The 14644-nt window shown below is 44.8% G+C and overlaps 1 protein-coding gene across 1 annotated transcript in view; it reads right to left on the bottom strand.

Moving 5' to 3' along the window:
* ZNF827 (zinc finger protein 827) overlaps positions 1–3368 on the bottom strand; it is a 149855-nt gene extending 146487 nt beyond the window's left edge. Inside the window, exon 1 of the mRNA XM_068990219.1 lies at positions 2237–3368. Within this exon, the coding sequence (XP_068846320.1) occupies positions 2237–3368 (1132 nt within the window). The remainder of the gene's footprint in view (positions 1–2236) is intronic.
* Positions 3369–14644: the final 11276 nt, after the last annotated feature.

Raw genomic sequence — 14644 nt, 5'->3', positions numbered from 1 at the left:
CTCCTCTGTCCATGGGGATTCTCCAGGCAAGAATACTGGAGTGGGTTGCCATGCCCTCCTATGGGGGATCTTCCCAACCCAGGGATAGAACCAGGGTCTCCTGCATTGCAGGTGGATTCCCTATCATCTGAGTCACCAGGGAAGCCTGTGGACATTTAAACCAAAACGGGAACCCATCTTGTCCCTGGGTTGTAGATCCTATAACAAAACAGGCAAAAATAGTCTAGCCCACCCTGGAAGCTTGAGACCTCCCCTCCTCCTCACATGCATCTAGTTACCTGAATGAAAAGCTCATACTTTGTAACTTGCTGGTTATACCCAAGACTCTTTAAAATAACAAAGCCATTTAGTCTGCCTTCAGGAGACAGTCTTACCAGGTCCTTCTTTCCAAGCCACCAGCAAGCTGAAGTTTATTACTATTTTGTATAAACTTTTCCAAATAACTAATGTCCAGGTGAATTTATAGGAGAAACACCATTTAATTCAGCTATTTAAGAACCATATGAAGAATATACATAATGTAATATTTTACATAGATGGCCATACCTCTCTTTCTGCTGCTCCCCATAATGAAATTTTTATAAACCAGGAATGATTAATTCCCTTATAAAAATTACTCTGGTCCCTCTGTTTGTCTCCTTGTTCCCTAATTTTAGCCATTTCTCTCTTTACCTCACCAGATGGCAGGTGAGAATTGAGGAGAAGAGAAACTCAGCATTGATAAAATTTTTAGGATTTTATTGACACTTCAGAAACCTTGGAGTGAGCGGCCTGGATCACTTGAAGAGTCATAAAAGTTCCTATATCCATTTTCCCAGTTCTATTCTGCTGTTTACACAAGTTTTGAAGCAATTATAATGAGTACATAGAGCTTATTCAGCAAGTTAAATGGAAATTTGTCATAAACGCATCAAACTGATGTTAGCAGTGATTGTTCAGTCAATGATTTGCCATTCTGAGCCCCTCTCATCAATGTGGCTGCAAACAGTCAAAAGCTGGCCAGACACACACAGTGGCAATGCTTCTACTGATGATAATACACACGGCCCACTTCCTGTCCAGGTCTGGCAGGATATCCTCCAGAGACATCTGAAACGCCATACATCCATCTCCAGGACCCTGTTTTTCACCACGGGCATAATTTTAAAACAAACCAGTACAAGAAATGATGTTTCCACTGCGAGGACCCAAGTGACTAAGTTTTTCCCTCAGATGAATAACTGTGAACCTCAAGGCTCTAGAAGATTGCAACTTCTCCTTTGAAAAGACCGTCCCCATAAGAAAAACCCATGATTCACATTTCCCACATGCACATTCCTTCAGAATCTGATTGGACTGGAATAAAATAAAGAATTTGCAGGAAATGCTTTGATTACGTCTGAATGACAATATTCTTTAGAGTTCTTATACAATAAGAAATTATATAAGAACAGAGTATGGAAAGGCTTATGTCCCACCAAAATATTAACAAAAATGCTAATGAAGGCTATACAAAAGGCATGACATGAATTGCAAGACTGGGATTGATATATGTCATTATTGATATAGATAACTAATTAGGACCTACTGCATGGCAAAGCACATTGCTCTGTGTATGACCTAAATGAGAAGAAAATCCAAAAAAAGGGGATATATGTATACGTATAGATGATTCACTTTGCTGTACAGCAGAAAGTCATACACCATTGTAAAGCAACTATACTCCAATAAAAAAATTATTTTAAAAAGTATATAGTGTGATAAATTAGGGCAGAATAGTTACTGATGACACAAAAGTCCATTTGTGATGGTAGCTGTAGGACAGTAAGCTCTCTCTTGTCAACTATTTCAAAAGCAGTGAGGTTTTTTTTTCCCCCCTGTGCAGTGATGCCATGCACTCCGTGACAAAGATACTTTGATCTTCCTCCATTAAATATATCTTGTGTGGACCTAGCCTGAACTCGGTAAGAGAAAAAAAAAAAAAATCGTTTCTATGAAAGGGAAGGAGTACTGTATGTCTCTAAGATTATTCATTACCTTTCAAAAATAAAGCTATTGGTGAAGTCTTTGTGTCATCCATACATGAAAGACCCACCCCGAGGCTGCTTACTTATTTTGTCGTTGCTTCTGCTTTTTTATTCCTGCCTCAGATCGGATGGGGAACCCACGCGAAGGAAGAAGGCAATGAATTAGACATTGCAATTGACAGGCAGGAAAAAAAAGACTTAGAGGCTGATGGAAATGAAAGCATCCATACCTGAGTTGGAGGGCTTAGACACTCTTCCCTTGGGAACTGGCAGCAACAATAATTCCAAAGACTGTGGCGGTGGCGGAGGCGGCGGAGGCGGCGGCGGCGGCGGAGGCGGGGTTACTTTCTCTTGCTTCTTCTCCGAAGGCGGTGGCGGTAGAGGGTCCTCAGGCACCAGTGACGATTTCTCAGCCAGAAGGGTCCCGGCAGCCCTCGCCGCGACCTCTTTCAGAAGGGCCGCCGAGGAGGTCATGGAAGCCAGGGAAAGGAAAGAGCTGGCCGGGGGCGGGTGTTCCTGGCCAGGAGTCAAGCTTCTCTCGCTGACTTTCTTGGATAAAGCTGCCAAGGTGGAGCTGGCAGACTGGGAGCTGAAAGGGGAGGAAAAGGACTCAAATCGCACGGTCTCCTCCGTCCTGGTCAGCGATTTGTCCTGCAGGACGGCATTGGCTGCAGCTTTCAGTTTGAGGATGGCGGAATCCGGGGACAAGCCGCAGGTGGTGGTTGAGTTTGGCAACCACTTACCTTGATTCCATAGGAAACGGTTACTTGGAGGGTACTGGTCATTCTGTTCCTGCTTCTCGGCCAGCTTCCTGGCCAGCACGCTGAGCTGCTGGGCGTGGTGGGACGGCGGGGAAAAGGAGGAGAGATTCGAGCCCGTGTTGACTGGGGATTCCACTCTGCCGTTGGCCGTGGCCGCGGCATCCAGTTTGAGGGAGCCGGCTTCCAGCAGCCGCCTCAAGTTGCTGCTCAGGGGCTTGGTGGAGCCTGGGTGGTCCTCCTCGCACAGAGAAGACACGCCGGGGGAGAGGTGATCCGGACACTGCAGTGGGTCTCGCAGGACCTCCCCGTCGAGTGCCACTAGCTCCAGCGTGTGGCTGCTGGGGGTCGCGCTTCCCAAGGAGGTGTCGGGGGACGTGGACTGCTCTTGGATCCGGTCCTCCAGGCACAGCTTATAGTTCTCCTGGACTTCTCCATAGGAGGCTTCCGACGGCGTCTCCGAAGAGTTCCCATACCAGTGTTCTCCTTCACTGAGTTCTCCCTCCGCCTCGTCCTGCCTACTAACATCTGGGGGAATTAAGAAGATCAGGTTTACTCCCAAAGCAAGCAACAAGCAAGCCTGAAGACAGGCAAAAATGGACATGCTTCCTCTGCCCTGCCCGCCCCGCCCCCACCAAAACCACACGGCAGACAGACACAACCTTCGAGCAGGTCAGGGGCTGGGTCAGAGCCTCTGGACCTAAGCTTGAAAGGATGCTCAACGCGCCATGGCTTAAAGCACAAGCCACCTTCTACACCCGTTCATCCTTTTCTAATTACTCCAAATCAAGGGAAATGGAAAAGGAGGAATGGGAAAAACGGAGCTGGATGCAGAAACTGCTTCTCAGTCAATGGGGGAAGTGGGGAGAAGCTTGTGCCCAAGTAAAAAGTGAGCATGAGATCTTCAAGATCATGTGGGAATGAAAGTGACAGCCAGACATCGGGGGAAACTGGATGATGAGACCCAAGGCGGTGGGAAGCCGGTTCTCGCTTTCTAACTCCACGACCTCAGGGCAGTCACTTAGCTGGCTTGATAGAACATGCAATTCATTTTTTTTTTAACTGATCAAAATACGTAAAGAAAAACTTGCTTATTAGATATTCTACCAATTTCACAGAGTTTTTCTGAAGCTTCCGTCATAATAAACATGCGACCATGTTTTGAAAAAAACAGTCGAGTACTATACAAAAATGAGATCTCACTAGCAAACACTATTCACATTCCTGATTTCTTAAAGGGACAATCTCTCCCTGACTTCTTAAAGGGACAATGCAAACTGCTTGTCTGAGATCCCAACCCTCAACATGCCGGCCCTCTCAACACAGGCAGTGATTAGTCATTTGCTCCCTCACTCCACCGAGAGTCCCCTTTCCTTATTTTCTATCCATGAGTTTATCTGTCCACCCTTACTGCTCTCACTGGGCCCGGCACCAGTCAGCTGGGACTCTTTGCCTTTCCAGGAGCACAAGTGGGCTCTGCCACTTCTCTACCTTTGCACAAAATATTCCTTCAACCTGCGATGTCTTCCCCCAAAAGGCCTGACTATCCCATTCTGCCCATCCTTCAACACCCAGCTCAAAGGATTCCTCCTCGTTATTCTCCCTAGAACTCAATGTCAGAATTAATTTCTCTTTCTCATTCATTCACTCATTTATTCAACAGCTAAGGAGGGAGTGCCGGCCACATGGCAGGCATTGAAGACTAAACAATGTTGAACAAAACGAAGATCCTGCCTTCTTAGAGCTTACATTCCGGTGAGGAAAACACATGTTAAACAAAATGAATAAATGAGTAAATCCTAGAGAAAACCAGAGACTGGTAAATGTTATGGAAAAACATCCAGAGCAGGACACAGAGGATGGGGGTAATGGGTAGGAGATAAGTTGTCATGTGCAACAGTCACGGTTAGGGTGAGGCTTCACTGAGGTGGTGGCATCTGTGCAAAGACTTGAGAGACATCAGCAGTCGGTCATGCCGCCATCTCTGAGAGAGGGGGCCCAGGCAGAGGAGGGTCACTATAAATGCCCTGATGTGAGAACTTGCCTGGCACATGCGTGGATCATCAGGGAAGCCAGTGAGTGTCAGAGCAGAAGGAAAGTCAGAGAACTAGAGAGAGAGAGAGATGTAAAGGAAGGAGGCCAAGCCTATCAGAAGGCTGCTGTAAACCACTGAAAGATTTTTGCATCTTTTGCAACTGGAGTGACTAGGAACCACTGGAGGGGCAGCGGCGGGGCAGTGACATGACGTGACTTATGTTTTCCAAGGTCTGTTCTGGCTGCCTGTGGAAAAGAGAATGTAGGTGCAAGGTGGGAACAGGGAGGCTCGAGGCGAGAAGCAGGCAGGTTCTCTGCGTATTTTGAATGCAGACCCAACATTCCCATTTTAAAAATATTAAGTCTACTATGGACTTATCTTCTAAAAAATTAAGTGACGGGGTTCCTGGAAGGTAGGGATGGTGGCTTACTATGTACAGATTCCACATATGCCTCACACAATGCCTGGTCCCTAGAGAGTTCAATGATGCTTTAGGGACGGAGCCAAAATTCCCCACTCTGTCAAGTTTTGCTACGTATATTGTGCTGTTTCTTTCCTGAATAGAAATAGCTGGAAGTAGTAATGCCCGAACTACAAGCTAATACATCGATCTTCCCATGCTCTTTAGAGAAGAAATGTCACAAATGACAAATTCTCTTTCACTAAGTTACAGTTCTGCAACTCCTTCCTGAGATTCCTTATTAAGTTATCACGAAAATATAAAATATCAAATGGGATTTGCTGGAGAAAAGCAGGCAAAATTGAGTTTTCTCTGTTAAAAACAGTCTGGCTCCTGGTGATTTACCACATTTCCTTCTTCCCATCTGATTTCGACATTTGTCATCTTTCCTGAAACCGGCGGGACCCAGAACCACTCATCTCACCAACGGCTTCTTGAAGAGATGCTCTTTACCAACCACCAAGCAGCCAACATCAATTTCAACAACAGGGTTGAGTTTATGTTCCTTTTTGTAAATTATGCTTTTGTCAAACTAGAGTAGCTCTCCGTAGTCAAGATTGGTGTAGAACATTTCGTGCATGGTAAGTCGCTTCAGTCGTGTCCAAAGGCCCACCCTTTGGCCATGGGATACTCCAGGCAAGAATACTGGAGTGGGTTGTCATTCCTTGCAGTCTGGGGCAATTAACAAGGTACATAAAATCAGGGTTTTGAGAACCACAAAGAATCACAACCACATCCGTGTACAGTCTTGTCATTTTACTGAGACTATTAAATATTCTTAAGGTTACACTGGATCTAAAGCACACACAGAGCTAACCTACTGCTAACACTGGAACCCAAAGCCCAAATCTCTCAACATCTGGCCCAATGCTCCTTTTCAAAGCCCCTGCCAGATGCCCTCTGAGTAGCATCTTCTAGAAAATCTGAGCAGCTGTCCTTCCACCCTCTGGGAAGAGAAATCAGCAAGTGAATTCTCATTGATAAAGATATCATTCACTCTTATTTTCAGATAAATCAATAAGAGCTAAGTATCCATTATTTTTATAATTTCTCCATTCCCTCTCTGCCTCTTCTTTGTTGCTGTTCTCAAAAATGGATTCAAATGCCTAAAAAAATTTGGCACATCTTCTGGCAAAGCCCCAAAGGCAAAGTTTAATTTCCTGCCTACTCCAGATGTGAGAAGAAAATTCACCCCCTCCAGACGTGCTGAAGCCGGTGAGTGGGTCAAAAACTAAGAAGTTGTCAATTCAGGCTCTAAGCCCATCAAACAGTGATAAGGAGATCCAAACATTCCAGACTGATATAAACAGCTGATAACTACGTTTAAAGCAACCTCCTCAACCTCACCAAAACACAAGCCCAGAACATGCAAACAAAGCATTTCTTAAACATACCAATTTAAGTCCTCTAAAATACCCAGATATTTCTTAACCATCTACTGCTCTGTGCTTTGCAGATACACTCACTGAGATACATACACTCTTTTCTGTACTGCAAGAAAACTCAAATACCTAAAGAGTATTTTTAAACTCATTTTGGTTTTGTTGTTGTTTAGTTGCTAAGCCATGTCCAACTCTTTAGCGACCCCATAGACTGTAGCCCACCAGGCCTCTCTGTCCATGAGATTTCCCAGGCAAGAATACTGGCTGCTGCTGCTGCTGCCAAGTCACTTCAGTCATGTCCGACTCTGTATGACCCCATAGACGGCAGCCCACCAGGCTCCCCCGTCCCTGGGATTCTCCAGGCAAGAACACTGGAGTGGGTTGCCATACTGGAGTGGGTTGCTATTTCCTTCTCTGTGGGAATCTTCCAGAGTCAGGGATGGAACTTGTGTCTCTTACATTGGCAGGTGGATTCTTTACCACTGAGCCACCAAGGGAAGCCCTTTTAAATTCATAATATTCCATTAATCGCTTTTCTGAAGATGCTGCTACTGCAATCGTGGTTATTTAAGTAATAAACCAGCAAATAATTGAAGTGCATGGCCTCGAAGGAGTCAGACCAGAAACCCGAGGAGAAACATCTCTGAAACTATTCTGTCATCACCTGAGGTCAAGTAAAAGCTGGGGTATGCACTGAGAGAAATGAACACAAGGGAAGTTGGGACCCACAGAGGGTGAGAGAAAAACCCTGAAAGTCTCCAACAAATGTGCTTTCACTTCATAAAAGAGCAGCAACAAGGATTTTCTCCCACACATAAATTAATTTGGTTTCCCTTCTGCTGGGCTGCTGTTTATTTTCACATTCAGTTTCATCCAAGAGGTGTTCCTTGGTTCAGTTTTGGGGAGCTCCCCTTCAGCAAGGTCTGTGGGCCACCCCTGCCCCCAGCACCTGTCAGGCTGCAGAATGAGAAAGGCTTCTGTCACTGGGATGCTCAAGTAGCATTCCTGCAATCTAAGGGATTAATTTGTTGGACATCGCAAAGTTTAGAACAAATGAGGCTTGTCTTTCGACCCTCTTTCACAATTTGAGAACTCACCCCCATCCCCAGCCCCTTCTCTCATCCCCACCCCTCTCCCTCCCAGAGCTGTGAGACTCCTGGAAATGCTGTCTGCACATCAGCATCCACCATGGATTTCACAGTTTTTCTAACTAAGTCTCCAGGGGAAGCCTCTGAAGGGCCAATGTAAATAACTGCCTTCTAGATGCATTATTTTTAACTTCTAGAATAGGAAGCTATTTCCATTGCTAATTTTACGACAACCTATGTCTCTGACAGCCAGGTTCACACTCATTCCTGTCAATTTTACACAACAGTCTGTTTCCGTGTTTTTCCCTTTAAATCAGAAACTCAGAAAGAATTAAGAATAGAAGCAGCGCAATTACAGAATGAAAACATGCTGAATATATTTTGTTTCCATGTGGCAAATATTTCTCCTTTGGGGAAAACAAAACAAAATTTCACTACCTAACACATTTATTTACAGTTCAGTTCTCAAGCAGAGAAACTGAGTAACTTGAGATCTCCCACTCTTGCAGCAGTTTTTTCCCAGCTCACTTCATTTCTGGTTTGACAGTTTTAATCAGGTGCATTTAATTGGACTGATATTCAATTCAAAAGGTCCTTGTGCAGAAAGATCAGGAGGAGAGAGAGAAAAAATATATAAGGAGGCACCTATTAATTTTCATGCCTTTTGGCTGAGGTTAAAGCTAGTGGAGACGGAAGCCGAAAAGCCTCAGTTCTTAATCTACCCACAAACCATTGCCACCAGTCAATACACACGAATCTCATCGGCAGTTATTGAAGAGCATCAGGATTAGGTTCTTAGGACTCGCCTGGATGGAGCTGACTCATGGTCAGTCCTCTGGCATCCAACACCCTCTTCTTGTGACCACAGGTGTGTTCACCTGATCCCTAACTTTCCAGTTTATTTGCATCTAAAAATATTGCATGTTTTCCATTTCCACCTAATATGCATCCATAGCTCAACAGGCCACTATCAGTATTATCAGTTATACCAGGAATACCCACCTTAAAACATACAATAGATTTTTCCTTGCAATTGTACACGAAAGCAGTTTGTAAAGTTTACACAACAATGTACAAAAGCTATTAGTAAAACCAATGCTGATAATGGATTTAATTCAACATTTACTGAGCATTTACTATTAACATATTCAGGGAACTGTTCTCTGCAACAGAGAGCCTCAGAGACAGTAACAACGTCTAGGCCAGCAGTTTAACAGGGGAGCAAGAATTGCACAAGCCTATGAAACACAGTGGCTGGTGCCATCACAGAGTCCTGTGTGCCTAAGAGAGCAAATCATTCATTCCAATCGTGCAGGTGGCTTTGGAAACGGACCTTGGAGGATGAAGAAGATTTCAACAGATTACACTGGAAATTCACTTATAAGAGGGCTCCCTCTTCTGCAAACTATCAAACAGGAAATAGCCCAGTTGTGGAGTAAGCTAATATTCTGGTGACCTTGTTAGATAGTTTCACTTAAAGAAAATGTTTTCAGATTCTCCACTCTTCATATTTTAAAAACACCCTATCTATTGACTGGTTAAGGGCAGATTGACCAACTACATTACCCAACTCACTCCTTTTGAAATAAAAAAAACCATTAAGTTATAGATGCCTGAAGCAGGACAATGAGGCAAGCCAGACCAAAGCAGGGGTAGTTGGGCTCCTGTGGTTGTCAGTGATGAGGACCACGTGCATGAACGTTCTAGGGTCATGTTCTCAGTCCCTCTATCAAACATGGAGAGGGATGCATGTCCCTAGCACCAGAGAGGGTGTCCAAAGCACCATCAGGGCTCCCTCTCATTTGCGTCTAGTCTCTTCTGGGAAATTAGCCTCCTCTCGGGCCACCTTTGCTGTGCTGTGCTTAGTCAGTCCAGTCCGACTCTTCGCGATCCCGTGGACTGCAGCCCTCCAGGCCCCTCTGTCCATGGGGATTCTCCAGGCAAGAGTACTGGAGTGGGTTGTCATGCCCTCCTCCAGGCCACCTTTCCCAGGAGGCTAAAAACCTGGCGCACAGGTTCTGGAGTCCACTCTCAATGACGTAGGTATCACAAGAGAAAGGTCTTTCCCCTCTGATTGGCTGCTGGAGGTCATGTGCCACTCCCTGGACCTATCGCTGAAGCCAAGGGATGGGCTCTACAACGGGCTCCACGTGGGTCACAGAAAAGGGAAGAGGCACCCGGAGGACAAAAGCAGTGACCTCGGTAATGCTTAATGAAGGTTTAGCATGCTGCACATCAGGTTGTTCTGAACCAATTTTATGATCCTGAGCATAAAACATATCCTCATTTAGGCCGGTTTACTTGCCAATTTTTCGATCGTCCTTTTGTAGCCTAAAAGCCTCAGCACATCCCCCACACTGGTTCTGCCCTCAGTGAAGACACCTCTCAGGGCTCTGGGCCTGCAAGTCCACAGTCTAAATGACACGCCCGCAATCGTCTCCGCAGGACCAAGCCACAGAGACCACGGTTATTGAACCTGACGCCCAGGGGCACCCATCCCTTATCAGCATGGCCAGGAAGAAAATGTAAGAACTGCTAGTTACTTCAAACTGCCAGAGTGGAGAAGACAGCCAGATGCCTGTCACCAGTCCAGCTGGGGAAAAGGTGCCATGAGGGCAGTGGGAAATGAGTGGAAGTCTGGACAGGATAAGAGTCTGCAGACTGAGACAGCAGGGCTGCCTCCTGGGTCAAGACGACCACTTTGCACACAGCAGTGTTTGCAGACTACTGTTGGAAGTGTCCACGAAGAAAACAAAGGTAACACACATTAACACATTGCTCCTTATCCTCAAAGAGAGTTCCAAACAGTATCTAAGCCAGTTTCAATATTCTCATAGAAAGTTGCCAGGTCCTCCAGTAACCCAGGAACAACCCAAGCTCCCCCATCAGGCTGCCCATCTCAACACGAATGGCAACTCCTCCACCCCTACAGTTGCTGGGACCAAAATGCCACGGCCAGTCTCCACTAGCTTCTTTCTCTCACACCCCTCATCTAATTAATTTGTGGATTCTGTTGGTTCTACTTTCACCATACATTCCAAATCTTGCCACTTTTCAACATTTCCACCACTCCCACCCTCGTATACTGCACTGTACCCCTGGCCTAGACTATGGCAGTAGCCTTTTGATTGGTTGACTTATTTCCAATTCTTGCCCCCTCCCCACTATATTCTTAACCAGTAACCAGAGTAAGCTTTTATGTCCAATTCCACTGTGCGTGCTAAGTCACTTCAGTCATATCTGACTCTTTGCAACCCTATGGACCATAGCCCACCAGGCTCCTGTCCATGGGATTCTCCAGGCAAGAAAACTGGAGTGGGTTGGGTTGCTGTGCTCTCCTCCAGGGGGTATCTTCCTGACCCAGAGACTGGATTCTTTACCACTAGCACCACCTGGGAAGCCCCTAATTCCACTGCTTCATCCTTAAAGCCTCCATGATGGCTTCTCAGGCTTCTCAGAATAAAATCCAAAACCTTGACCTTGACCTCAAGGCCCTACATAATCTGCATCCCTCTGACTTCATCTCCTACCACTGTGCCTGGTAGGCTCCTACCTCAGGGCCTTTGCACTTGCTATCCCCTTTGCCTGAAATCTTTCTCCCCCAAAAGAGCAACATGACTGATTCCCTTACTTCCTGCAGTCTCCCCTCAAATATCATTGTTTATTAGAATAGAAGCCCCCTGAGAGAGAAGATTTTGTTCTGCGTGCCACTGTATTCTCAGTATTTAGAATGGTACTCCCCAGATCAGGTGCTCAAATATTTGTCACATGTATGAATGAGAAAGAAAAATTGGGCTTAACAATCAGAACAGTGGCCCTTGTCAGTACTAGAAATGAGAACGGTTTTCAAAATTACAAATGACAATTCTATTTGTCTCATAAGATCAAACACAGAATAGGGAAAAGAGCCTGTTTTGCCAATGTTTCCACCAGAACCTCCTTGCTGCCCAACAAAAGACAATAGCAGTCTAGGGGAATGAGTGACTGAAGCTGAAGCCCTCTCTAGGAAGTCCCAAATTTCTTTGAGCTTTAGCTTAACATTTCAAGTGAATTCTGCACTCTATACTATAGATGAGCTTGTCCTTACTTAACAATACAGGGGCATTTCTCACAAACCATCCAAGAACATTATTCTCCTGGAAAGTGCACCATGTCTCTCTGGATACCCATCTTCTTTGGAGAAACATGTACCCTAACAAGAGGAATGAGAATGTATGAAAAGCGTGTAGTACAATGTCAAGAGTAAGGAGTGGCTGGCATAGTTACTATCATCCGAAAACAGACAGCACGCAGCCTAGTACCCCCATCTTCAGAGAGCAAAGCGAATGCCCAGAGGGTACTTGCCAGGCTGATCCAACGGATCTGGGGGATATTGAGAACTACAGCTCTGTTTGTTGAAGCTGAATTTTGTTATAGGAATTATTTTAGAGAAGGAAAGCCTTGGAGACCTAGTGCCTATGTCTAGCTTCTAGGCAGAGGCTTCGAGAGGGCTGGTAATCTTTGAGCTCAGATGTCCCAATGCAGAGGTCAGTGCTTCAACTACTGTATCATTAAGTGATCATCAGTGAGTAAATGAGTGAGTGAACCCTAGCAACAGGCCTGGAACATGACAGGTTCCCAACAAACATTTGCTAAATGAGAGAACAATCATCTATAAAGCACCAGAAACATACCTGGTTCTACATTCAGTGTTTTAATAATCACCAGCAAATTTGATCCTCACAATAATTTTAGGCGGGAGACTGTACTCTTTTCCATTTACAGACCAGGAAACCAAGGTTACAAAAGGCTTACTTAATATTCACACTTAGTGACAAAGTAAGGTTTAAACTCAAACCTTCAGAATATGAATAACTTGACAAAAAAGTAATATTTCAGGTCAAAAAAGTATTATTTCAGGTAACCAAAAAGTACCAAAGTACTTTCACACAGTTGACATATTTTTTTATCTTGGTTTGATGAGATTTAAAAATGCATACATACTCAAACATGATGTGTGAAACACGATTATTATGTTTGTAACATGATTATTATTTTCTGAGAAGTGTCTCAGAAACGACTGAGCCTTTGCAGCAGCTTGCCCCCATATCAAATAGCTCCAAGCAATGGTATTTTAAGTCATTATTCCTATTTTAACAGTTCTTATGAATTCTTTTTGTTTTCTCTATTATGCCTATGCAGAGCACTTTTCCTTCTAAATTTGAGGCTTTTTGTTTGCCATAACTGAAACAACAATCACCAGGCTTATTAAAATTCTGAGCAAACTAAGGATGAAAGCCTAGAGTTGTAGGTCGAATTGCTGTTGTTGTTTAGTCACTAAGTCACGTGGGACTCTTTTGCGACCCCATGGCCTGTAGCCCACCAGGCTCCTCCATCCATGGGATTCTGCAGGCAAGAATACTGGAATGTGTTTCCATTTCTTTCTGCAGGGGATCTTCCGGACTCAGGGACTGAACATGCAGCTCGAGCATTGGCAGGTGGATTCTTTGGCACTGAGCCACCTGGGAAGCCCCACAGGCCAAACTGCATCCCCCATAAAGATGCTTATGTCCAATTTGCAGTACCCATGAAAGTGATTGATTTTGGAAATAGGATCTTTGTAGGTGATCAAGTTGAGATGAGGTCATTAGGGTGGGCCCTAACCCAGTATGACTGGTGCCCTAATAAAAAGGGGAGATTGCACACAGACAGACAAGCCACGTAAAGACCACAGGTGTACAGCCACAGGTCAAGGAGCTACCAGAAGCTGGCAGAGAGGCTCACAACACACCCTTTCTTAGCCTCTTCGGAAGAAGCATGGAGCTGCCACCACCTTCATCTTGATCTTGAACTTTTGGCCTCCAGAATAGTGAGACAATACATTTCTTTTCTGACCTTCTTTTGAATCATGGGAATACAATATCCATTTGCTTTGTGTTAAGAAAGACCCAGATGCTGGGAAAAATTGAAGGCAGGAGGAGAAGGGGACAACAGAGGATGAGATGGTTGGATGGCAAGCTCTGGGAGTTGGTGATAGACAGGAAGCCTGGCATGCTGCAGTCCATGGGGTCACAGAGTTGGACACGATTGAGCAACTGGACTGACTGACAGTACATATAACTGTTACATGATCTTACTGATTAAGAATAACTAAAAAAAATTTTTCCCATCATTGAAGCCGTTCAATTGGTGGTACTTTGTAACAGCAGCTCTAGAAAATGAATATATTTAAGTTGGAATGAAGAAGGCCTGAGATGCCTGAGACTTTTTTCTGGGGTTTCACCTCTGAATTCTAAACTGTAGACTCAGTTGGTACTGTAGTTTTTGTATAAGCTAGGTTTATTGTACAGAACCGGCCACCCCCACCGCTCAGTGTGAAGTCCCCTGAGGCTACAGAGACTATAAACAGACTAAAAAGCTATTTTTGACTCTCTCTAAACTTTAGCCAAATTTCTGTCCAATGAAAGATTTTGAGAAAGACATTAATCAAGAGAAGTCTTCTATTACTACAGTAACTTAGAAATCTCCAAATAAATATATGTGTGTGGATATATATGTGGACTTCCCAGGTGGCACTACTGGTAAAGAACCCACCTGCCAATGTGCCGATGCAGGAAACATAAGAAATGCGAGTTCAATCCCTGGGTTGGGAAGGTCCCCTGGAGACAGCATGGCAACCCGCTCCACTATTCTTGCCTGGAGAATCCCATGGACAGAGGAGCCTGACGGGCTACAGTCCATGGGGTCGCAGAGTCAGACACATATACATGTATGTGTACTCATCACCACATATGTTGTGGCCAATTAATAAGAAAGGAATAGTTCCAGATATAGCATGAATTCACTGCCCAATCAAGAGACCAAAACAGTACTGGTTAGCCCACGGATTGATTCCTTGCTGCTTCACCCTTTCAGGCACCTCCATGTTACAAAAAG

The sequence above is a fragment of the Capricornis sumatraensis genome, chromosome 17, assembly GCF_032405125.1.
Source record: "Capricornis sumatraensis isolate serow.1 chromosome 17, serow.2, whole genome shotgun sequence".
In the NCBI taxonomy this organism is placed as follows: domain Eukaryota; kingdom Metazoa; phylum Chordata; class Mammalia; order Artiodactyla; family Bovidae; genus Capricornis; species Capricornis sumatraensis.
This window is presented reverse-complemented; position numbering and strand designations above follow the sequence as displayed.